This window comes from Thalia democratica, chromosome 7 (assembly GCF_965202585.1).
Source record: "Thalia democratica chromosome 7, ktThaDemo2.hap1.1, whole genome shotgun sequence".
NCBI classification, from domain to species: Eukaryota; Metazoa; Chordata; class Thaliacea; order Salpida; family Salpidae; genus Thalia; species Thalia democratica.
Genome location: NC_139171.1, coordinates 42,629,678 through 42,657,163, shown reverse-complemented (window position 1 = coordinate 42,657,163; position 27,486 = coordinate 42,629,678). Strand labels below are relative to the sequence as shown.

The following is a 27,486-nucleotide window of genomic DNA, read 5'->3' as shown; positions in this document are numbered from 1 at the left end:
AAGCTTACCTTACACCCAAAGTAAGAATCACACTGTTTTATAAATTAAATAGTTTGTTGTGAAATTGATTTTTAAAAATTTGTCCTTTTTAGTTGGTTACTATTATAAGTATTGAGTTTTGAAAATTTATTTTTATATTTTATTTCAAAAAATACTAGTAGTTCCAGTTTATAAAATGCTAGGAGTATTTATTACTAATAAAGAAACATAATTTGCTTAAAAAACCATAATTTTTTGTTTACAAGCATAACAATTATTTTGATTATTCTGAGCATTAATTTTTATAAAAGGGTAGTATTTCACTTACAAAGTATTCTAATCATTCCTTAGAAAAGGTTTATTGTTAAAAATGTTTTTATCTAACACAAGAGTTAGAATTTATTTAGTTTTAATTAGTATAAACTCTAACTCAAAAGATAACAATACCTGTTTTTTCTTAAAACTAAAAGCTAAAATTTTATCTTTTTATAATTACACCACCTTCCAAATTTTTAATAGAAATAGTTTAAATTAAAATAAACTACTAGTAAGTTTGAGACAAAATAATTTATTACCACTGTAGTAGAAAACATTAAAAAAAATTACTTCTGTATTAATCTTCAAAAATTTTTTAAATGAACTACTTCAAATACTTTTTTTAAGTTATATTTATTCAAGTAGAAATACTACCATAAACTAGGAAAATTGAAGTAGTTAACCTTTTATTAAAACTATAATTTATATGAATAAAATTGTATGTACTTGTTCTTTAAAACATTGGTAGAAATATTTAGTACTGTAATTATGAGTATCTGTAAATGCATGAGTTATAGTTTAGTACTCTTTATGTATTTTTTAGATTTTGTACTTATATGTTAAGTATAATAGTTTTTTTTGTTTGTTTTAAGGCTTAATGTAAAACTAAAAAATTATAAAAAGCTCTTAAACTTATACTTTTTTTAATTGAGTTAGTCTGTAAGAAAATAGATATAAATCAAAAATTATAAGTTTGAATAGAGAATTCAGTAATTTGGAATTATGATGATTAATAAATGTAAAAGTAGATTTAAAACTTAAAAGTCAAAATAAAAAAATGTAAGTACATATTTTAGTGCATATTTTTACATTTTTTGTTAAAATGATATAAAAAAATTGATAATATGTTCAAAAGTTTTTTTTGTTAAATCTCAAAAAACTCAGTTTAAATTTGATACAAGATATGATTTGTTCATGGTTTGTAATGGTCACTCTAATTAGGGCCATATCAGTATATCTTTCTTATCTAAAAAAATTTAAAGGTATACCTTATATTGGAAAAAAAAACTTTTAAATGACCACATATGACTTCCTGCTAAAAAATTAAGCACTGGTTAAAATGAAAAACCCAATAATTTTTATAACTTTTATTTTAGGTTAATGTTTAAGAGCAACTTAGAAACACAATAGTCGGTAATTGATTTTTTACTGTTTTTTTTTAATTACTTCCTTGGATAAACACTAAGATGTCTAACATTGTTTAAAAAAAAAACACTTGATTAAAAAAAGGTTAAAATGGGATCTCTAAGTCAGTTAAAAATTGTTTAAATGTTTAAATTATTTTTTGATTAGATATATTGAAATACTACCTAAAACAAAACAAACTAATCACATGTTCATCTCTTACCACTAGAATTTCAGACAGTTCACATGTCAAGCTAGATTATGACAGTGAAGATGAGAAATTCAAACCACGAGAACCTATTTTCATATGAAGAGTAAAACTTTATTAGAAGGCTTATTGGTAATAGAGAATGTGTAGCTTCAAGTTTGAGAAATTATTGTTTTTTTAAAAGCTGAAGAAACCTTGGCAAAGGAGTTTATAAAAATGCAAACATAACTCATGTTCCTGTTTTTAAATGTCTTGTTCACTAGGATAAAAAGGATACAAAAATTTATGTGATGACCAAGGGAAACACAAATGTTTTGGAATTTATTGTTATTATAATAAAGTTTATAAAAGTGCCAAGCATTTAAAACAGATTTAAAGAACATTTTGGCAGTACATAATTATAATTAAAAATAGTGTTTCTGTATTTCTTTCTAGGAATATTGTAAAATTCAAGTTCCTTATTTCAAAAAAAAAAATTTGTTGATATTTTATTAATATTTCAGTTATAGATACAGTGCTTATTCTTATTCGGACATGATAGCAAAGTTTTTCTTTAAAAACGTCTAGATAAGTACAATTTTTTTTATACAACAATATCACAGCTGTATACAATGCAATCCATTATAAATAACAAAAACTTTATAGTAAAAACAAACAGTAATTATGAATAAAAGATAGCAACATTTAAAATGTTAAAAGCTAAATTTTAGGTTGATTTATTTGATTGTTTTTTCTAAGTAGAAAAACATCAGACTTGCTAACCTTCTGCAACGATATACGTTTTTTGAGGTTCAAGCAAGTAAAGTTCAATATTTATTATTCCACTGATTCGAACTTTTAATTTAACAAAAAAACCTTTTTTAAAGTAAAAAAATAAATAAAATGTATGTTTAAAAACAAAAACAAATTAATCAAAATGAAAAATATGTAAACCTTTATTTAGTCTTGAACAAAGTTTGAATGTAAGCTTTAGTAGTATTATTACGTAAAAATGCTGAACTAGGTTGCAGTATTTATAAATACACTTAAAATTTTCTTACAGCATGAAAGCTTAAATATTTGTTTCACACAAAATTATTTGTATTTAATATTGAATTTTTTTTTAAAGTTTTTTTGAAACTGTCCAGATAAGTGAGCGCCCGAATAAGTGAATAAGCACTGCACTTTAAACTTTATAAAGTTAATTTTACAACAAAGAATAATTGAGTACACTACATAAGTATCATTATAATGTGAAAGTCATTATCTTTTAATTTGATACAGTGTTTAAATGTATAAACTTGCTTTGATTTTTAGGTCTGTTCCGTCTTTATGAAGTCATAAATATAATAAATAACTGTAAATTTAAAAACCAAATGAAACCTTCAATTTTTCAAAAATATCCAAAAACATTAATCTGCCTTGATAAATATTTTCAAATTTGAAAAAAATATTTGCTGTTATATCTACTTAAATTTTAGAAAGATGGTCATTTCTGGTCAAATAAGCTAAAAGTTTAAAAAAGGTATTTTCTTAGTTTTCTCCATGTGTAAAATTTTTTTAGCTAAACATTTTTAATTTGTGTTTTTAAAGCACCTTAATTAAAAATACCTACCAGTTTAGTCTTTGTGACTTAAGATTTTTAAATATGGTTTCTACAAAAAGTGCAACTCTCTTAAAGATGCTTTTAATAAAACTGTTGTTCTAACTTATCTAACTACTCAGTTAATCCTAATTAAAATTTTAGCACTATGTAAAAGTTGAATGTTAAAAAAGCTTCTTTTTAGATATCTCAATATTTGTTTACATTATCCTACTTTAAAATACCTTCATACAAATTAATTATTTAAAATACAAGGCTAGGGTTTTTGATTTCATCTAATAACTTTTCTTTTGCATCAATTCTCTTTGCACTCATCTTGAAAGTTTTACTAGCAAATGTGGTGATAGCATTAAAAATACTTAATTTTCTAATAAAATGTGGTTGGGAGTCAAAATGACACATCACACTTTAGCACAGGACGTCAGTTTAGCACGATGCATCAATTGTGCAATGTGGGTCACTTTAACACAGCATTACTTACAGCACGGAGCCTTATTTTTATAACAACTAAAAATTTTCAATAAGAGGTTTTATGAAACTTTTTAGTTAACTGATGAAAAATAAATGTTAATACTCTAAAATTGTAAGAATTTCAAGCTTGAATTAAAACATTTGTTTTTTATTTGTATATTAGTTTTTAAGGAAAACTTAATTTTATAATTTTAAGTACTTTTTAGATGTAATAGTAATAAATATTTTAACACTATTTAATATCAAACCTATAAATGTTTTAGTTTGTTACTTAATGGTCATATACATTTCAAACTAAATAAATAATACGATAAGATAGTAAAAGTAATAACTAATCAATATGATAATATATTTTTTTAAATATAAAAGAAAGCTGAGATTTTTCAAAACTTTGTAAAAAACTCAAGATTACAAAGTTTAAAAAGAATTTTAATTCTGGTTTTAGTTACTTTTAGTGTATTATTATTATTTTTTACTGATTAGGTGTTTAATTTATAATGTCTTTTAATTTTTTAACCATATGATAATATAATAATGTTAACATTCTAAAGTTTTTATTTTTTTTTTAGGCTAAAAAGTTTGGTAAAACCATGAAAAGCTTTCAAGTGTTAACTCTATTTAATTAAATTAAACCTTATGAATTTAATGAAGTTGACCATTTTATATTGACCATGTTTAAGCGGCTCAGGTTTTTATGCCCGAGTCCATCTTTGCACAATAAACTTCTATAATAATACACTATTTTTTGAAGTATTGAGTTTAGTTTCATTTAGATTAAATTTTACTTTGTACTACATTTAAATAATGATTTAAACACTTCCAAAATAAAGTTACAGTTAAGGTTTGAATTTTTTACAAATCTAATGCGTGTTTACTTGAAGTTTCAAATTTAGTTTTTATACAGTTATATAGTTTATTGAACAACAAAAAATACGCTCAAAATATTTGGTCCTAGGACCTGGTGCACAAAAAAACCTTTTGGTTATTGAGTTGCACACCATGGATACTTTTTAACAACTTGACCAGGACAGGATTGAATTTAAACAAGTGTTTTATGTACTACAGAGTTCGAAATATTTGTAATTAAAATTTGTTATCAAAAATTTTCAAATGAAGGTTTAAAAAGGTTTGGTATGTGCAAAATAACAATCAGTAAAAACAAATTTTTAAAAATGCCTCAAGCAAGTATAGAAGAAAAAGAAATAGTGCAAAAATGACCCACTGTGCTAAAATTACAACTGTGCAAAAATGACCCTCCGTGCTAAGAATGACATACAGTGCTAAATTTTAGCAACGCTGTGTTATTCTGACCCTCTTCCACAAAATGTTTATCTAACAATAACTAAACCTTATAAAACCACAATTGAAAAAATGGTTATACATTACTAAATCAAACTTATGCACAAGTAAGAACTATGCTCCTTTTAATTGTTCATATTTTATTATAGGTAATATTTATAAAAATTAAATAGTTTTGAACATAATGAGTTTTTCAAGATATGCCAAATTCTGTACCAGAAAAATTCAAATGACTCCAAGGCAACAACTAAAACATAAAAAGGGTATTTAAAATAATTACTGGATGCAATAAAGTTTATACTAGACTAAAGTTCTTTTTATTTTATAATTTTTAAAAATCTAATAACATTTTAATTCTTTTATACTTCATATAACATTAATTTAAGTTTGTTTGGCACTATACTTGATTCATTCTTTTCACTGTTTTTTTACAAGTATGTAGCTATATTATTAACTAATCTTGCATGCATCACATGTATCGCAACCATGTGTGAGGTTATAATAAAGTGTTTCTATGTTTAATACTTAAAAAATTGTTAATTTTGATTAATTATAAATGTTGTAATGTAACAAATCTTGGGCTAATAATATTAGCACTTATTTGATACAATTTGGTAAAGGTAAGTACTAAAAGCAGTAAATTACTGTTGATGTACATTTGTTTTGTTTTAATCACTGTTGTTTACACCTGCTTAATCAATACATTAAGTTATATTTCATTAAGTAATTGTGCTTTAACTAAAATAAAGGCTAATCTTGTAAAAAAATTTTGTGCTCTTCAATGTAAAGTAAAATTATAGGTATAGAAAGAAAATCTTAATAACTTACTTTCCTTACTCATCCTTGTGAAGTGCTAAATATACTTTTTAGTAATTTTATGAACTGTTAAACAATTTTGTAAGTTTAATTCAAACCGATCAACAAAAATATCTGCAAAAGTCTACAGACAGAAGCCTGGACTTTTGTATGCCGTGAGACAAAGTTCAAGTTTACAAAAGGGTTGATTATACCAATTCGATCTTCAGACCAAAAGCCCTTGGTAGACTGAGACTTGTTTTGTCCTCTGATTAGGACTCACCAGTCAGCCTCAACCAAAGAACTTGCAGTTGTCAATCTACAAACGGTTAATACATGCAAGCAACATATTTTTATCTTTAAGTTCTTCAGTTGAGGCTGACTGATGAGTCCTAATTAGGACAAAACTGAGCCCAGTTTACCAAGGGCTTGTGGTCTGAATGATCGAATTGGTATGATCAACTCTTTTGTAAACTTGAGCTTTGTCTCACAGCATACAAAAGTCTAGGCTCCTGCTCTTCAGACTTCAGGATGTTTTTGTTAATTGTGTTTAATACGAGCATACCAGATGTCTTGTCTGGTGGACAATGTATTGAACGTTGCACGGCAAAAGACACTGCTGATGTCACTGATCATTACCAGCAAATGGTTACTTCATGCTTGCATGTATAAACCATTTGTAGATTGACAACTGCTAGTTCTTTGGTTGAGGCTGACTTATGAGTCCTAATCAGGACAAAACCGGTCTCAGTGTACCAAGGGCTTGTGGTCTGGTGATCAAACTGGAATGATCAACCATTTTTTAATTAAAACCCCAATTAACATTTTATCTTATTTTTCTCCTCTCATAGTGTTTGCTTCGATTATGTCTCAAAAAATAGTTTGAATGTTAAAAATCTGTAAAGTACAGCTTGTAATTTAGTTAAAATTTTGGAAAAATAAAGACTTAATTATAAAAAAATGTATAACCCCTTATGGCCTTAAAATATTATAGTTTATGAATAATATCATTTTAAGCACTAATGTTAGTTTTTAACACAAATTTTTTATTCGAGTATTATGATTTATAACTTTTTAACATTAAATTATAAATCAAATTAATTTTAGGGTTGTTAAAAATTGCAATAGTTTTTAAGAACAGTTTATCTCTTAAGATAGTGTTAGTCCCATAGAAGTTACTCTAAGTCAAAGAATTTATTTTGCAAAATCAACAATGACCCTTGTTTAAAAGATTAAAGTATAAATAATATTACTGATATGTTGAAATTTGTTGTTGGAATCATATATTTTATGGAAAACAAAGTTTTTAATTATATTTTTCTACGGTTTCTTAAAATCTATAAAAAGATATATGTAAGTTTAATGGGTAAGTTTTTCATGAACATTTTTTGATAGTTTTGAAATTTACAAAAAATACATCTTCTCCTAAGTTTTTGATCCTAACGACCCTGAATTTTAGAAAATATTTCTTGCATGATTATTAAATATCATTTTACTATTTTTTTGGAAAAAAATACTATGTAAAAAAAGTCTTACAAAACAGATGTTGTTTATATAATAAAAATTATACTTGAAAAATTAGAAATTATTGCTCAAAAACATAAAAAGAATATAGAAAATTAATGAAATAAACTTTATTTGCTATTTCAAAATTATATTTTATAAAAATATGTTAAACTCTTAACTTTTGTTTGTTGTATCTAAAAAGTTGATTTGAGTATGAAAAAGCTTCATAATTTGTAAACAGCTTGTAGCTTTATTAAAAGTCTAAAAATTAACTTAAAATTATAAAAAAATCTGTTTTACCTCCTTATGGCCTTAACTGCTGCTTTAAGGTCATGGATCAGGGGTCGGCAGCCTTTTGCAGCTTCTCTAAGAAAGTTGGCCAGCGGGCGGCACTTTAAGAAAAAAATTGTTGAGGGCCGCATTTGACTTAAAACCAAAAATAGTACTTTGTAAAAAAAATACTGTTTTAAACAAAAAATATAACAAAAAAAGCAGTAAAATAACACTTTAAAAGAGTATGTATTAGATTAAGAGCCTAATTGTAGGTTTTTTATTGCAAAACCATTTATTTATTTGTTTTTAAAAAAGTACTTTTATTGACTAAAAAGTAGCTTGCGGGCTGCAGATTTTGGCTTTTGCATTTGGCCCATGGGCCACAGTTTGCCAACCCCTGTCATAGGTCGATAAATCACCTTTAATAAAAGTTAGTGTTATTTTTTACAATATAACTAAATTACTAGTTAACTTTACAAATTTTTAAAATTCTTAAGTAATTTCTGTGATATAAGCAATCAAAGTATGATAACTCAATAACTTTTTCAAAAATGTTTATTGAAAGTTTTAGACAGTTACTGAGATTTACAGTGAGCAGATTTTCAAACTGTGATACTTATTCTATTAGAAATTTTTCAATACATATTTTTGATACATCAATATTTATCTTGAATAGATTGAATAATCGATACTCGTGCAAAATAGAAACCTGTGCAAAAATAATGCTGTTGAAAAGTGAATATCCTTGTAAAATAGACCATAATCTTAAGAAGGAGTTAGTTTAATAGAGAATTTGTCAGGTGGGAATTAATTTGAATGGCAACTGATTGAGTGGGAATTAATTGGGGTTTCAATAGATTGGTGAGAACTGATTGGATTAGAATTGGGTTGTGTGGGGATTAGGGTGGAAAATTTGAGTATACCCTTATAGTATAGACTTTAAGCTTATAATTTAGACACAATGTTAATTTTGTAAATAAGAACTGTTACACCCCTCTCTATGCCTTAGTTAAAGGCATAAGGTGCATGCACAATTTTTTTTTACAAAAGTTAGTATAGAGTTTTATATGAAGGCTAACAGTATAGATTATAAGTCAGTTTTTACAAATTATAAACATTTTAATTAGCTTTTGAAATGTAGTTACTTTTGTGTAGATTTTTCAAAAAAATATATTGGTCAAATTTTTTTCATTGTGATTTTGGAAATTTAATAATTCAGTAAAACTCAATATCCTTTTTTCTTGAGCTAGAAACTTTAAATTTTCAGGAAACATTCCTCAGATTATTTAGAAAAATGATATATAGGATTTAAATAAAGTTTTAACATAATATTTATTGATTTTATTTTTTCAAAAAAAATTAGTTACTTGAGGTTGATTTTTTAATTATTAGTAATGGACTAACTGTAGAAGTTTGAGAGAGATTAGCTAAAAATTAGTAAGATACATTTTTAGTGAAATAATATTTTCTTTACTTTTGATTATGCACCTTCTATGAGGAATTTATTGAGCTCACTGACTTTCATTGCTTATATCTTAAAAATTATTTTATCAGTAAAAAATATTTGATAACAAGAAAAAGAATTTACTAAATAAGTTCAATTAAATTGTTAAAATACAAGGTAGACCTCCAATGCATGTAGTTTGTTTTTCTATATAATAATGCTTTTTTTTAGTCTGCGTTAATTAGTTACAAAAGTTTATACATGAACATCAACTTTAATGTAAATTTTCTATTGCAGAAATGAGTTCTGTTGAAACGGAAAATTTATCCTTTGGATCATCTAAAGTTCTTACTTTAAGTTCTATGAATCCAAATATTAAAAAAGTAGAATATGCTGTCAGAGGTCCTATTGTTGTAAGATCTAATCAATTAAAAAAGGAACTCCAGGAAGTTGGTTTATTATTTATACTTTATAATTTATTGAAGATTCATTTAGTTATGTTACTGCTTACTTTTTCTAACCATATAAAAAGTATTAGTTTAAATACATTAACTACAATTTTTTTTTTTTTTAATAGCTGTGTAATTTTATTTGTTGGTGCGAAACAAGTAATGTTTAAGGACATATTATTATTTTTTGTTTGTGTTTTTTATAAAACTTAAATTTTTTCAAATTTTCTTCTAACAGAATTTTCTAAATATTGCAAGGAACATTTCCTGAAATTTTGAGCTATTTATCTCAAAAACGTAGGAGAAGATATGTTTTAAATGAAATAATCTTTTTTTGCTCTTTTCGTTTGTGCCTCCTATAAGGAACCTATTGTTGCCTCCGACCTACTATATGTCAAAAATTATTTTGAGTTTAAAAAGTCAGTAAAAAGCATCTTGTAGCTTAGTTAAAATTCTATAAAATAAGATCAAGTTGTGAAAAAATAAATTACCCCCTATGCCCTTAAATTAACTTTTAATTTAGTCAAAATGATAGTTTATATTTTAGAGTTATAATAATAATAAGTTTCAATTAGTTGGGTAAATTTAGTGTACTACGCAAATTTTTAATGTAGTAATTTTCTAGTTGCTTTAAAAGTTGTTAGTATAATGTATTTCGTAAGTGGTTTTTAGCATTACTACTTTGAATTAAAACTTCAAGTGTTTAAACTGTTAATTCTCTGAACAACTAAATTTTCTTAACTTTTCAAACAAAGCTTTCTAAAATGTTTAAAAGTTAAAATAAGTTGTTACAGTTCTTAGGACTTGGTAAATTCCTAAAAGCTATATATACATAAGCTTATTTGGGAATAATTTCTAGTACTACCTTTTTATTGTTATTTACTTGTTTTATCTTTTCATTTCAAATCCCAGAACATCTAGTGAAAGTAAGCTGTTGCCTTACTAGTTACCACCCTTTTATTGTTTAAGATTTTAAATTTGCCCCCTTTTGCCTCCTTACTGATAATTAAATATTGAATTATTTACCTAAATCGTCCAAAAAGAGGTAACAAAATATTATCTTATTTATATTTATAACTTTTTTTAGATAATCAGACATTTTTAAATATTATCAACTAAACAATGTTTTACTCGTTTAAAGTAAATCAAACGAGGTCATCAGTTGAATAAAATCTTATTTAAGTAATTATTTTAATTATTCTCCATATCATTAAGTCAAGAACTTTTATTCTGATCTATAAAGTAAAAAGTACACGTTAATGAGACAAAAAAATGGTTTTGACAACCAAAAAAAATTCTTTTTATCTTAAAATTAGTTATGGTTGGTTTCCAAAAACCTTTGTGATATCCCTTTCCTAATTATTTAGTCGACTTTTATAAGATTAGTAAATAAAAATCTTACGATTCTAGAAAAATACAAGTTTTTAAATAAGTTTTACTTTTAAATAACCCAATAAAAACCACTTGTTTACTTAAATTAAAGCTTGAGATTTTAGGGCCAAAACTTGAGTGGCAACACCATTTTTGATGAACTTAGTATTGTACAACTTTATTATTATCTTTTTTACTTAAGACATATACTTTTTTCAGTTCAACTAACAATAATATTAAACATCTTTATTTAAACATTTAAAGTTTTCACAACTCCATGAAGTTAAAACTATTTTTTCATTTAGGGTACAAAAAAACCATTCAAAGAAGTGATAAGTGCTAACATTGGAGATGCTCATGCAATGGGGCAAAAACCTATAACTTTTATAAGGCAGGTGAGAAACAAATTGAGTGAAACAAATGTAGTTAAAAGTAAATAAATATTATAATTTTTTACCATTTGCAACTTATTATTAACATCTTACTCATTTTGTTTTATATTTTATTTCACAAAGCTTTTCAAAACTATACTAATTTCATTTTCAAGTGGTAAATGTTAAATTAATTTGAAAATTTTTAGTTACTAAACATTTTAAAAAGTAAGTATTTTTAATTTTTATTAGCTTAAAACTGTTGTAAAAGCTACTTTTTAAGATATGTTTAAAAGTGTTAAGATTGTTATACAAGAAAATTTGCTATTTATATAGAATTATAGAACATTTATGTGCTCTCAATAAGTAGCTTTTTATTACTTATTGTTTTATTTAAGCACTTAAATTTATTTATATTTAAACATAAAATATTTCTCATTAAATTAAATTTCACTTTTTTATTGTGTATATATTAAGCTTTTTTCAATAACTTTATCAATAAGTGTTAACCAACAGCTCTATTCTTTTTGAATATTGGTTTAAATAAGGTGAAGTTATTGTATATTATTGTTTATTTATTGTCCAACGCTAAACTAACGCATCAACCAATTGAAAAACACACGAAAAAAAGAGACGAAAACATATATAAAAAGTTATTTTAAAACCAAGTTATATATTTTTTTAAATTTAGAGTTAAACATAAAACACATCCACTTGATAAATAAACGATAAATATTTAAACTAAGAAGCACATTTATATATAATTAAACAATAAATTACATTTAAAATACAATATACTTAATTTTAAATCTTCCTAAATTAGATTTTAACAATGTGCTTTACTAAGCATAAATAAAAATATCAGCAATATGATATGCATTCTAGTAAGTAAAATTTACCAATTGTTACTGTAAATATAATATAGAAATGTAGATCAAAACCTTATTTTTGCAGTAATTAGTTGTAAACCTTAGCAACAAACCTTGTTCACACAAAAATTTTAAAAATCAGCCATCAGATAAAAATTTAAAAGAAAATAAAGTTGAATCTGCAAATGAAAATTTGATAAATTTATTTATAAAAACTTAATAAATCAACTATGCATTAGCTGTTCATCTGGTATGGTGTTAAACCTTATCTAAAAACTATCTTGTTAATATAAATATACATTTATATCTATTATACGAGTATCCTTCGTATTGTGTTGGGTTTTACTTTTTGCTTAATTTAAGGCCATTGAGGTCCACCATTTTTGTACGAAAATTAGTATTGATCCTTATTTGAATGCAAAAATTATATACTGTAAGATACTTTTTACTGGAAATAAAAATTCTAATAACTCACTAACTTTTGTGTGAAAATTTTGATAAATGTTTCAAATACATCTTTTTAGGGATGAACTTTTGTAAGGCTGATTTTCGTCGAATTTTGAAAATTTTCATAAAATCTACATTATCTTTTATTTTTAAGTGATTTTCATGAAATGGTTTTTGCATTATGAGAAAAAATGTATTAAAAATATTGAAAATAGGCACTTTATGACAAAAAGCAAAAACAAGTATTTTAATATTTTTTTTACATATTTTTTATTCAAAAAAAGTCCTAAGTACTATTTTTTATTATTAAGTTACGATAAACTAAAAAAACTTGAAAATCTAATTAAAAACTGTAAAATGTTATAAACTTTAAAGAAAATATTCCTTTTTTGCCTTTTGAATTTGCTACGTCCATAATAGATCTATTGAGCTCTCTGACTTTATCCTTATATCTCGAAAAATAGGTTGTTGTTAAATACAATATTAAGCAACTGCTAGCTTAATTAAAAATCTTTAAAATTAGACGCATTTGTTGAAAATTCTTTTAGTACACTCAAAACTCTGTTTTTAAGTTTTATAATTTACTTTTAAGGTGTTGGCATTATGCACTTATCCCGAACTTTTAAAGTCAAATGAGTTTCCTTCTGATGCTAAACAAAGAGCAAACAGAATATTAGAAGGATGTGGTGGACAATCTGTAGGCTAGTCTATATATTATATTTATATGGTTATTTTATTGTTAAATACAGTTTTTATAAAATTTTCAAAATAAATTAATTGAAAAAAGAATCTTATTTTTATATTGTATGTCTCCATTTTTTTAATATATATATTTATTTTGTATGTACAATAAACTAACATACTCTTTTTTATACTTTAAATCTAAAATACTATTTTTTTTTAATTTGTTTTAATTTCTTTTGTGGTTAACAATAGAGTGCTCAGTTCACTGAAGGTTGATGTTAAGGGGTAGGTGTCAAAAATTCATGAATGGTCACTTTTGCATAAGTTGAAATTTTTTTTGTTTTATTATTTTTTAATAATTTTTTGTTTTATCTCATTTTACTATCACTGTTACCCCTTACTTGGTCAGTAAGTTTTTTTTTCTTATATTTTTTATATTACTCAACTTTTTTTTATTGTCACTGTTACTTTAGCTATTACCCTTTTTCAGTAACTTCATTATTATTAACATTATTTTATTTTATTTTAATTTTCCATTTTTTTACTATTTCTGTTACCCCTAACCCTTACCTTTGTACAGTAATAATGTATTACTGTTATTATTTTTATTTTTTTTTTGTTGTCGTGCAAAATTGACCCTTTATGCAAAAGTGTCTATGTGCAAAGGTTACCCGTCTACGATGTAAAGAGCTTTAAATATATTAAAATGTTGCAATTTTAGTTTTATAGTTTTGATAGGCTAAGTGCTGGCCTTATAAACTTAAAAATATGATACTTAATTTCTGATGCTTTTACAATATGTTTTACTTACAGAGTTGCAAAAAAAAACAGGAATCCTAGAAAAACTTGGAATTTGACATTCTAGACAAAAAACCAGGGAAAACCTGGAATTAAAAAAAAATTTGAATTTTTTACTAAATCACTAAAAAAATTTTAATTTTTAACAACTTTCATGTGTAAACTAATGAAATTTTGATCAGGTACGAAACATTTATCGTATAAAGTTTTTTTTTTGTACAATTTATAATTTAAATTATTATAAAACACAACTAAGGTAGCATTACTGTATCTATTCAATATTACTATTGAAGACTTTTTACTAAAGGCTCAATTTTACACTAAAAATCTTGTACTTTAAAAACCTTAAAAGAAGTTGGTAAAAAAAAACCTTTGGCAACCCTATACTTAGCGATAGTGCTTCTAGCAAAAAGTGCTTTTCATGAAATAAATCAAACCAATAAAGTAGCTTCAATTTATATAGATCTAAACCTGTATGCTTACAGTATGTAATTTTGTTGCTTATATGAATAAAGTGCTTTTAAAAATTGCATAAGCAACAAAGTTAAAGCTTCACTTATAATTAAACATTTTTTTCAATATGTAGTTTGTGTTATCGTTTTAGATATTTAATTATTAATAAAGTTTTTAAACGCATAGAGTTTTTCTTTATGAAAAATCTTTTAAACTGGGAATAGTTTTAACAAAGTGTCCAATTCGTTGATGCAACCACAAGACGCCATATCACCCATGTTATGTAGTTTGCGGACTTCTTGACCTGTACAAAGAATAATTCTGAGCCATCAAATGCTGTTATAATGCCAAATGCACCTCAACTGATTCGGTCAAGAGTTGACCAGGAGATCAGCCAAGAAAAATGGCTTGCTTTTATTCGCAGGTGGGAGGTATTTAAAACTGGGTCAAACATAAGCAGCCAAAATAGAAGCTTACAGCTTTTCACTGCGCGCATGACAAACTTGGCGATTTTATGATGACAAATAATCCTAGGCTGATGGCTAAGTCAGAATAATATGTGGCTAAACTATGGAATCAGTAGTGATCATGAAAGTTTCAATTGGGATCAAAAAAGCAGAACTTATGAGCTGAAATCAAGAGCACAATGAACCATTTAGAACATTTACAACCCGTGTTAGCTGCAAAGCAGAGACTTCTAATTTCACAACAGTCAGTGAGTGTGAATGTGGAAAGAAGATTGTGACAAGTTATACGGAGGAAGAAATAAAATACGTGATGCTTGCAGGTGTTGGTGACTATTACATTAGAAGAGAAGTTCTTAGCACAGAAGATATTTTGTCTAGGTTATAGTTCGATATAATTACCTTTATTAAGAGTAAGGAAATGGGCAGACATTCTTTACCTATGTTGGTCTTTAAAGTGGAACTAAAAGGAGGACTGTATTAAATTACTAGTTTTTTTCCATCTTTTTCTACCAGTTTTATCGCCATTTATTCTGTTAAAATTCCAAGAAATTGTTGTTTTAGAAGTTGAATAGTCATGTAACTAAATTAGTTTATGTTCGTTAGTTACTTGTTTCGTTTCAGGGAACGTTTTGTTATAAATTTAGTGTTATTTTTTCTTTAAACAACGACATTTTTTCATTTTTACAACTATTACTCATTTTTTATAATATTATATGGGTCTATTTTTGGATAACATATGCAAAAGTTAGTGATATACCGGATTTAAAACATTAGGATCCGGTCTGATCCGGATCCATTATTAAAATTAGTATCTCTTAGATCTTTAGTTGAAATACTAAACAGTTGAAAAATACTTCTTTATTTTGGTTTAAATATGCAGTGTCTATAAGATTTTTTAATTCGCATACTTAATAGAAATTCATGTAAAATATTTTTTGAACTTTTTTAACATTTTTTTTTATTTTCTTTTGTTATATAATTATGAAACATTAAATTTAGATATACAATAATGTTCTTTTATAGATATTAAAATACATCCCAAAGTTCCAAAAGTTCCAAAAATATATCCAAAAGGGATCACAAACTTTTGCTTTTTCACTTAATAATAGACTTAATTGTTAAAATATTTAAAGCTTTTTAACAAACATCTTTATGAAGATTTATGTTTAATCTTAAAATAGTTATTAATCACAAACTTACTGCCTTTGTAAACTTCTTAAAATTATTTTTTAGATTATGGTTTATACACGTCCCTAGCAGTGTTTTTAAAGAAAGTTGTATAAAAGTTTTCTTTTCGTGTTTATAAAACGTTATCAGTATTAATTGAATTTAAATTAACATTCCCAGTTTAAAAGATTTTTCACGAAGAAAAACTCCTAGCGTTTAAATACTTTATTAACAAAAAAAAAAACCTAAAACGATAACAACCGTTTAGTTATAAGTGAAGCTTTAACTTTGTTGCTTAAGCAGTTTACTTATATAAGCAACAAAATTACATACTGTCAGCAAACAAGTTTAGATCGTTACCTTTATTGAATTTAAAGCACTGATTCATTTCATGAAAATCACATTATACTAGAAGCACTATTATTAAGTACTAAGTTGCCATAGGTTTTTAACTTTTTTTTACATTATCGAAATTTCCTAATAATAAAAAAGATTATGAATTATTTAAAACATTAATAACTAGTATTTATTTCGGTCATCAATAATAAATTATGAACTTTAACACACGAACAACATCACCATCAAAGACAACTTACGACCGTTTTCGTCCTTATTAGGACTCATCAGGCAAGCATAGTCACAAGAAACCGCTGTTGACAACTAACCTAGCGGGATAAGGTACATAAGCATCGAAGCGGCCGTTTGTTGGTTAAGTTGAAAAATTTGAGTTTTTGGTCGTGTGGTGAAGTTCATTATCCATTAAACCTGAATAACAAAATGAAGGATGCAATACCATTACAATTTAAGATTATTGCTAAAATTTAACACAAGTATAAAAATAGAATTAATTTACACTAAGTTTAAAGTTTATTGTTGTGTTACATTTTTAAAGGTTTATTTAAATATTTAACTGCTTATATTAGGAGCCTACACAGCTAGTGTTGGAATAGAGGTAGTGAGGAATGATATCAGTAGGTTTATTGAAAATCGTGATGGTGGTGTACCTTCTGATCCTAATAATATTTTTCTTTTAACTGGTGCAAGCGATGGAATTGTGGTAAGTTATGTTAACTTTGAAAAATATTTAATTTTTGTTATACTTAAATTTAATTCTAAACTTGCTTTTTATTCAATCATCAAAATGCATATTAATTAAATTTTGTTGTAGAAGTCTATTTAACTTTTTTATTTTTTAGCTTGTTATTTAAATACTCAAAATTTACCAGCTAATAATTTGCTAATACAGATCCTAACGAAAAAAGTTCGATAAAATGTATAATAATTTTGTTTCCAAATGTATAAACGTCGTGCTGTATAACATAGTATTAACTATTAAAAATTAATCTGTAATATTTATGGCTTATATTTTAGTAAATATACTTATTCATCTGCTTTATCTTCTATTCTTTTCTTGCTGTACTTATTTTTACAGAACACTGTAGAACTGTTTTAATTTGTTTAACACAGAGAAACATATGTTAGTAGAATAAAGAAAAGTACTTAACAACCTGTGCAAAAGTTTTTTCGTGCAAAAGTGCCCCTTCTTACCAATTTGACACCTACCCTTATAGAAAATACTTTTTTTCAAATTTTTACACAGTTAAAAATATTGTTTTTAAATTTTTAGGCTATGATGAAGTTGTTAGTTACTGGAGAGGAAAGTAACCGTACTGGTGCAATGGTACCAATACCTCAATATCCGCTGTACTCCGCTACAGTCAGTGAACTTAATGCCAAGCTCGTTAGTTTTTTTTATTAAAAATGTATTAAACTTCTTGGTTTTTTTTGAATGAAAGTAATTTCCTTATAATAATAAAAATAAGTTATGGGACTACTGTAGTTTTATTTATTAGTTCATTCGCTAATAAATCTTCACAAACTTTAGGATATTTTTATCTATATATGTTTTGAACTATGACTATGTCAGGGTTGTCACACACTCAGAATAGCTCAGGACAATTTAAAAAAATTTTAAGTCTCAGAATAACTTAGCATAACTCAAGATAACTTAGAATAATTTGATTTTTTTCAACTCAGGATGACTCAGGCCTTTTTTTATAAAAAGAAACTTAAGATAGTTTTTGTTTTAATAAATCGAACTCCAGTTTTTTAGACATTGATTGATATTAAGTTTTTCCAATTTCATTACTTTTATGTTTTGTTTTCAGTTTTGGTCATAAACTTGTTTTTTATTGATTTTAAAAATTTGTTTTACAAATGTTAAAGTCGATTTTAGATTTTTTACTGACTTTAAAAACTCATAATGACTCAGGAAAATTTTAGGTCACTCATGACAGTTTTTGGTCACTCTGGATAGTTTTTTTTTACTCTAAGTGTGGCAATCATACGATATGTAATTTTTATTAAGGTAGTTTTTCTTTGAAAGTTTTTTCTCTTTAAAGTTTGTTGTAAAAGTTTTACAATATTGAAAAAATATTGATAAATATAGTATTTTTCAAAGTGTTGTAGATAAATTATTTTCTTTTATTAAAGATAGCCTTAAACTTTTTTAGTTATATTGTCATAATTTATTTTTTTAATTATTTTTATCATACTAAAAACAATGTTAACAAGTTTTCAGTATACTTAGACCCGGCTTTCTTTATTTTTTATGAAAGTTTTTAAAAGGAAACCTGGGTATCAGTCTACCGAGAATTTTTAGTCTGATGATCGAAGTGGTATAATATAAACTTTGTATTAACTTGAGCTAGTCTCACAGCACAAGAAAGTCAAGGCTTAGTTCTGATTGATAGACTTTCCCTGATGTTTTCTTTGATTAAACTTATGTTGTTATATGCAATTTTAATTCCCTTGTAGCTTTGTTTTTTTATACATGAAGTTTCTTATTAAACAGTTGTTTTTTAGTAAAAGTATTTGTGTACTTTTAAAAAGTATTATTAATTCAATTAGCAGCAATATTATGGTAATTGTCTTTTCAAAACATTTTATTATTTTTTATTTTCAATTACTAAAACAAATGAAAAAAGTTACTCAATATAAATAAATAAAGTTATTTTGGAAAATTATTAAATTTTTTAAGGTGTTTTATTTTTCTTTAAAAGTTCTTTGATCTTATTTTACATAAAAATGCAATTGTATTACTGTCTATTCATGTTTAAATTAAATTTATTATTCATATATTTAGGTAATATTTATGTTTACTAAGTATTTAACTATTGTTAAGTTAAAGTCAGACGATTTGAGTTTAAAATGCATACTTTAAAAAATATTAGAAATATATTTTTTTTATAGACAAGCGACAAAGTTCTTATGCAATTTTTTTTTACAGAGATAAATACATAATTTATAAAAAATACAGGGTTTCCAAAAAGCTTGGAATCCTGAAAAAACCCGGAATTTGAGAAATTTTGAAAGTAACCTGGAATTTCGAAAAAAAATCACAAAAAAAAACTTGGTAAACCCTAGAATTTTGTACTATATCTACATGTAAAGTAACAAAATTTCGATTAGATACGAAAAATCTTTCATAATGAAAAAAAAATTGTATCATTTAAATTTTTTTCATTAAATACACATTTAAAGTAGTTTTACAGTGTCTGTTCAATGTTATTATACTATTTAAAACATTTTTTTAGCTTAATCTTTAGCACAAATTGTTATTAAAAATAAACCAAAAAACTTGTCTTTTTAAAACCTGAAAAAATTTACAAAAACTTTTGGCAACCCTGTAATTACACAACTAATTTTCTATGTTGCTTTAAATTGTTGCAAACGCTTAAAAGCGTGTTTTTGAATCAAATAAAGTTTTACTAGCAAAATTTTATTAAAGTTTACAAACATACATATCATGACGTATTAAACAAGTTTGTTTAGTCTACCTTTGACAACACTTTTGTAGAAGAAAAGTTATTTTTTTGTAGTGTTTGTTCTTGTTCTTAGTTTCTGCTTGCTTTCAATTTTAGTTCTTAATTAAAAATCTTTTTTATTTAGTTTATTTAAATTTTTATTGACTAAAAATAAAAGCGAGCTAAGAATAAAAACAAACAGTACGAAGCCAAATTAAGTTTACTTGTACAAAATAGTTTTCAAAAACAGACGAACCAAATTTATTTTACACGTAGTATGTATTTATTTAAACTTTTATAAAACTTCACCAATAAAACTTAAAAGCTTTGAAATAAGGCCTTTAAGCGTTGAAACAACAGTAAGCATCATTGAAACTTTACTTTTTTTATGAAGCTTTATTAGATTAACGTTATCACTTAGAATATTAAAAGATCTCTATTGCAGGTACCTTACTATTTAGACGAAGATAATAACTGGGGATTGGATGTTGATGAGTTAGAACGTTCTATAGAAGAAGGTAAACAAATCAGTAATCCACGTGTCCTGTGCATTATTAATCCTGGTAATCCTACTGGTCAAGTACAAAGTCGACAAAATATAGAAAATGTTCTGAAGTTTGCGAAGAAGCACAATTTGTTTGTAATGGCAGATGAAGTTAGACTTTAATACAAGTTACTTAGTAAATTCAAGTTAATACCATGTATATTGTATTTTTACTTGTTTATATTTACTTAGGTGTATCAAGACAACGTGTACGCAGAAGGTTGCAAATTTCATTCATTCAAAAAAGTCTTACATGAGTTAGGTCCAGAATACCGGTAAGTTTAGACGTATTAAAATTTTTGAACTTAAATAGATTTTTTGGTAATGATTAAATATATTTATATATAAATAATAATCAAACGTTATAAAAGTTTATAAAGTTTAATAAATTGAGTTTGTATGTTATATTATATACAGCAAACTAGCGGGACCCAGTTTAAAATTACAAACTGTATACAATTTTTCAAAGTTTTGAAAAAAACTGTGCTATGCTACTTAATTTTATAACTTAAAATAATTTGTTTCAAAATTTTTGATGAAAAATAGTTAATACAATCTTATATAAATAGTTAAAAAATAAAAACTGTATTTTTAACAAGTATAGCTTAGTTAAATGAATAGTTTTCAACTACTTACTTTTGATATCCTTTTGTGAGAAATTTGAACCCGAGTACAGAAGTTTATCTTATATGTTTAAGTTTTCTTATATTGTAAAAATTTTAATAATGTGTTTATTTGCCTGATTGTTTGTTTTGTGTCTAGACCTTATACAAACATTTATTTTGCTTATAAGATGGTTTTATTTCGTATTAGATTTTTTCTGTATAATGGTTTCAGTTCAGACAAAGCGTAGACTTTATATTAAATTTTTCCACAGTGACTCAGTTGAGCTAGCTTCTTTTCATTCAATATCTAAGGGCTATATGGGGGAGTGTGGGTTGAGAGGAGGGTACATGGAAGTCATCAATTTAGATGAACAAGTTAAAGAACAGCTTCGAAAGCTCGTATCTTGCAGACTCTGCCCTCCATCGATTGGACAAGTATTTAATTTATATACCATTATTGATCTAGATCCAAATAGTTAAACATTGTTATAGATGTTTTAAAATAAAATTCAAATACAATATCTATTATCTAGATTCTAGAATCAAATTTTAGCTAAGGGTTTTTCAATGTAGGCGATATCGCCCCTTGGAAGCGACATTGGATGTCACAGGGTAATAAATAGTTAGCTTGCAAAAAAGTAAATAGGAAGTTAACTAGTTAAGGTGCGATATCTAATAAGGGAGGGAGCGATTGTTTTTACAAAAATCTGCCAAGTGGTTGATTATCAATATTAGTTTGAAAAACTCTGTTCTGGCTAATAATTAAATTAAATAATTATTTTTTGCTTTATAAGTTTTCAAAACAATAAAATTTGCTTTAGAATAAGGCTGGATAACGACCAATTTGTAAATAGGGTTCAACTTCTAATTGATTTTTTTTATATCAGAGTAATTGTATAGTATCAAACAAGTAAATAAAAACAAATGTCTAAATAAAAATTTACAGGTATTATGAATATTAAATTTAAAAAAAGTTGGTGCTAATTTAAAGGTTATAAAGTTATAATTTGGTGCTTAGAAAACTTAAAAAAAACGTTTTTACATTGTTTAATGTTTACTTGTGTCTTATCAGAAAACTTTTTGATATTATCATTATTATATAAATTCTTGTGATTATCAATTGAAATATAGACATTTTGTTTCTACCAAGAAATTTTTTATTTTTGATTTAGAATCCAAACTTTGCAAAAAAGATCAAATCCGGATTCCACAATGCAGTGCATAACTATTTATATTATATAAATACCCTTTGAATGTATAACAGTTAACTATAAATGTAATCTTTTGTTTTGGTGTTACACACAATAAAAAAATAATAACAAATTTTCTATTCTTCATCATCTTTTTTTAAAGTAAGCTTTTAGAAAATAGTTAACTTATAACTAAGAGCCTTATTTGACGAAACATCGTTTATATTTAAAATCTGTTTGATAGAATCTCGAAAATTTGTCTTTTTTACTTACGTTAAGAACTATTGTTGTTCAATTTGGTACTAACAGTTAATAACATAAAAATATGATACTTTTTAAAATCCATAGTAAGAGCTTTTACACAGTTTTTTAACTACTTTAGTACAAATCTCATATTTTCAGTAGTTTAATGATTTTTACGAATATATAAAATACAACTAAATCAAAAAAGTTATAAAAGTATGTTGTATATTCATTACTTTTTAAACACATTAAGTAGAAACAAATTTATTTTAAAACTTAAAACAATTGTTTAGTCATAACATTCAGCGAACATGTTACATATTGCTGTTATCTTTAAAATACATTAAAATTTAATATTTTAATTTTTTCCTTTTAAAAAACATATCCTGTAAAGTCATAATTAATAAACAAAAAACGATACAAATTAGTCTTTAGGTTTTTAAAACATGATTAAACATGTTTTGTTAGATAACTAAGTATGTAATTTAGCCTTCGATTTTTTTGTAGCGCTAAAACTTTAGATTTTTATTACATTATTAAGGCAAAGTTTATGATCGTATCAAAGTTTTGTTCCAATAAATTCAAATTTTGAATATAAATGTGGTGTATTATAGTGTATTTTCTAGTTTTAATCATACAGAAGATACTAACGATTAGTTTCGTATTTATATGCAAATATTTAATTATATATGCCAAAAGTTATCTTTTTTGCATACTTATGTTTTCTTTAAAAGCTTCAATGGTTAGTTTGCGTCTTATCAGCCAAATTTTATAGATATACAAGCTAAATGGATGTCTACAATTACTTACAATATGTTGAAGATACTACATTTTATTACATTGAAATTGTAAGAGTATAATTAATAACTCGAAGCAGGCAACTTTGTAGCAGAGATGTCATTTAGCCACTAATTTTTTGGTCTCATTTTCACTATTTCCTTCACTTAATTCAACAGAACTTAACACATGTCGATCTAAGTGTAAGATACCATAAAACTTACATCAGCTAGATTTGAAAAACTTTATGTATACAAATAGAAACTATGCAGCCTAGATAAATGTACAAGTTTAAATTTTAAATTAATGTTTCTTCAAAAAATACAGGCAGCAGTTGATGTTGTGGTAAATCCTCCTGTAGAGGGCGAACCTTCGTATGAACAGTTTAAGACAGAGAAGAAGCAAGTCCTCGATAGTTTGGCTTTAAAAGCTAAACTGACTGCTGATATGTTTAATTCTATTGAAGGTATCAGCTGTAACACTGTACAAGGTGCTATGTACTCTTTTCCAAAAATTACCATACCTGAGAAAGCAATTAAAGAGGCTGAAGTTTGTTTATTATTAACTTTTAAGCATTAAATATCTGTTTGTTTTAACTGGGTTTAAATGAATATAAATTTAATTTTTATAGTTTATGTATTTAATTTCAGAGAAAAGGAATGTCTCCTGACAGCTTTTATGCCACTAATTTATTAGAAGAAACTGGAATATGTGTTGTACCTGGATCTGGCTTTAAACAAAAACCAGGAACTTATCATTTTAGGTAATGTTTACTAAAATAAGTATTTAAACTAAAACATTATTTGTAAAAATTAGCTTTATATGGACATTTAAATGAATATAGTTTTGTTTTAAACTTTTTTGAATTAATTATTAGAAGTTGTATATATTTTATAAAATTCTACATTATAATCATCAGTTTATACAAATGTATATAAATTATAAATATTGTCGTAAATCAATGAAGACCTATTTTTTTATGTAGCCTACGGTAAGATGTTAAAACAAATGTTTTCAAGAAGATTTATATATAAAAATTATCAGTGACACATGTTTTTATATCAGTTTGTTTTAAATAACTAAAGTAATCCTTTTCTAGTTATGCTTCTAACAAAATAATCTTAATTTTCGATGGTTGTCACTTATTTAGTACAATAACAAAGTTCAGTTTCATATTAAAAAAATAATTTATTTATTCTAGCTGAAGTTACATTAACTGTCTTATATTTTTGAGAACTTTTTCATTAATCATTAAAATAAGGTGAATTTTTTTCCCTGTTATCATCAGTAGTAAACATTATAGCAACAGTCTTATAATATTTTAAAATATTTGATAAAATGAAATGATATTTTAACATAATTTTAAATGCACTATTATTTTGAAAAATTTTACTATCTTTAATTTAGTAAATACTTTTCAATATATTCATGTTAATGACTTCAAAAACTCAATATATTTAAAATCAAATTATACAGTATCCTTTTTATATTACACTAACACATGTTTCTGTGTGTTAACGGATTAACACTTTTCAACGGAGCTCTGTAAAAAATAAATACTGTAAGGAAAGAATAGAAACTTAAGTAGGTGTATACATGTGTTTATTGAAAATATGAAATAAAAATAATTGCTATAGATTTTTATTGGTTAATGGTTAATAATAGGTAAAATACGTAATATTAAATCCGACTGTTATAAACACCTATTATTAACCATAAACCTATAAAAATCTAAAGCAATTATTTTTATTTTAATGGACACGTGTATACACCTACTTTAGCTTATATTCTTTCCTTACAATATTTTTTTTTTACAGAGCTCCGTTGAAGTGTGTTAATCCGTTAACACACAGAAAGATGTGTTAGTGTAATAAAAAAGGATACTGTATAGTTTGTTGTTATTATATATTCCAGTGAACTTGTTTCGCTAGGATCTTTTGTTAACAAACGCTTAAATTTATATGTTCGATAGTTATATTCAAAATCTTCTTTTAACTTAAATAATTCGTTTTTGTTATCAACCAGGAATTGAAATTTAATAAAAACTTAAGTATTGAATAAATATGTTTATTTTACATTTGAATATATGAATATTTTTTCAGAGCTAATCAAAGTAATTTAATGATGCTTAGTTGTATGGAATATTTATACTTCTTACCCATAAAACTTTTACAGAATGACAATTTTACCAGATATTGAGAAAATGAAGTCTCTTGACCCACTTTTTAGATCATTCCATAAAAATTTCACTCAAAAATGGTCATAAACTTTTTTCTGAATTGTGTCTGTGACTATGTGTTTGCATGGTAACTTTATAATATAATCAAACATTTTTAGTTTTTTCACTTATGTTTTGAAAAGATAATCTTACATTGTATTATTAAAACTTACATCATTTTAAATTTTTTATCTTACACAATTTTGCTATATATATATTAATTGACGTACTATGTTTGTGACGGCCTTTTTAACTTAATATTAAATATCGAGTTCTACAAAAATGGTTCAAGTTTTGTTAAACGTTACAAGTAATTTAAATTTTACTAAACCATAGCTTATAAGTTATGCTTTATTACATTAAAACATTAAAATTATGCTTATACTTTATTTAGCTAAAAACTAAACAATAAATTTATTATATTGTGAACATCTATGTGTTAAAGTTTTCTTATATACATATACAAATTAGCTTTTATAAATTAATTAATTTTAAGTTTATACTCAAAATGTTTTGTAATAGTAAATGATATCTTATTTTGAGTTTGGAAAAAAATTGCTTTTTAACTCACATAAAGCCATAAAATTAAGTTCAAAACCATAAATGCATTATATTAATAATTCAATTTATATTTTAAATCTTGCACAAACCAATAATAGTTAACGTAATTTTTGACATAACACTAGCCAACCAATTTTAAAGTCAATTTTATCAAATCTTGTTAGTTGGTTTTTGTTATATTGTCCTTAACGAAATTAAACGTGTCCATTAAAATTAGTAAACTAGTTATATCTTTTTTCATAGAGTCTGTCGTAAACTTTATAATAACATAGGTAAACACACTTAGTAATGTCTCAGCTTTAAGAGTTTAGTCACACAGTGTTTCACGAGAAGGTGATGCCTGATGACGTCATAGGATAAACTGAAAAGGGGTCTTTTTATGGGCACTATTTTATAGGTAGAATTGCTGCAATTAATTCTGCCTATAATTTGATGTGATGTCATTAAAATTATGGGTAGTATTGAAATGTTGCTGTAATAAAGTTGCTGCAATTAAATGAAAAATAAACCAGTGTCTAGGCCTTATATAAATATTATGGATAGTTTTTGTAGTTAATATTTTATAAACAAAAAAACAACATCTTAAATACAAATAGATTAATTGTTTGATTTATATGTACATTTATTAAAATTATATTTTGTAAGCTAACAAAAGTAGTGGCTAGACTTATTAAAAGATTATGGATAGTTTTTTTATTTAATATTTAATAAAGAAAAATAAAGAGACTTGTATTATTTAACAAAAACTGTTTTATTTTCCATTTAATTGCAGCAACATCTCAATACTACCCATAATTTAAATGAAATCACATCAAATTATGGGCAGAATTGATTGAAGCAATTCTACACATAAAATAGTGCCCAAAAAATAGTACTCATAAGGCCAAGGCACTACTTCTATAAGTTTACTAAATATAAATTAAAAAAAAACTTATAAATCAAGCAATTGGTTTAAGTGTACACAAGTTTTTGTTTATTTTTCTTTATTAAATCTTAAACAAAAAATTATCCTTAATCTTTTAATAAGTCTAGCCACTACTTTTGTTAGTTTTTCACAATACAATTTAAATAAATGTACATATAAATCGAACAATTAGTTTATTTGTATTTAAGATGTTTTTTTTTTTCATTTAATTGCAGCAACATATCAATACTACCCATAATTTTAATGACATCACATCAAATTACGGGCAGATTTCATTGCAGCAATTCTACCCATAAAAAGTCCTACAGAACTAAAAGTACCTTACATGGTTTTTATTCTCATACATAAATATATAGTTTATGTAATATAGGTAAAAATTGTTTCAAGTATGAAAAACTCTAATCCCCGACCTGTTTAAGGGATTACTTTGTTTCATAAAATACAAATCAGTATTTACTGCCACGTACAAAATTCTAGCAATAACTGTGGTTAAGCGTTTATTCAACAAAGCAAATACAACATACACTAACTAATTTTGTAACAA

General features: G+C 25.1%; 1 protein-coding gene across 3 annotated transcripts; it reads left to right on the top strand.

The window, feature by feature from the left end:
- LOC145840980 (alanine aminotransferase 2-like) lies at positions 1 to 25,854 on the top strand. Of its 3 annotated transcripts, none has more exons than XM_082948340.1 (12): positions 1 to 20; positions 9,295 to 9,446; positions 11,123 to 11,212; positions 13,097 to 13,205; positions 16,997 to 17,130; positions 17,701 to 17,814; positions 20,325 to 20,534; positions 20,616 to 20,698; positions 21,301 to 21,463; positions 23,566 to 23,787; positions 23,889 to 24,001; positions 25,414 to 25,854. In XM_082948340.1, the coding sequence occupies exons 2-12, from the start codon at positions 9,297 to 9,299 to the stop codon at positions 25,502 to 25,504; spliced, it is 1,479 nt and encodes a 492-aa protein (XP_082804466.1). In that variant the 5' UTR covers positions 1 to 20; positions 9,295 to 9,296; the 3' UTR covers positions 25,505 to 25,854. The 3 variants fall into 3 exon arrangements, with proteins under 3 accessions (XP_082804466.1, XP_082804465.1, XP_082804467.1); XM_082948339.1 differs by lacking the exon at positions 1 to 20 and adding an exon at positions 5,127 to 5,242 and having other exon boundaries at positions 25,414 to 25,853; XM_082948341.1 differs by lacking the exon at positions 1 to 20 and adding an exon at positions 7,109 to 7,127.
- Positions 25,855 to 27,486: the final 1,632 nt, after the last annotated feature.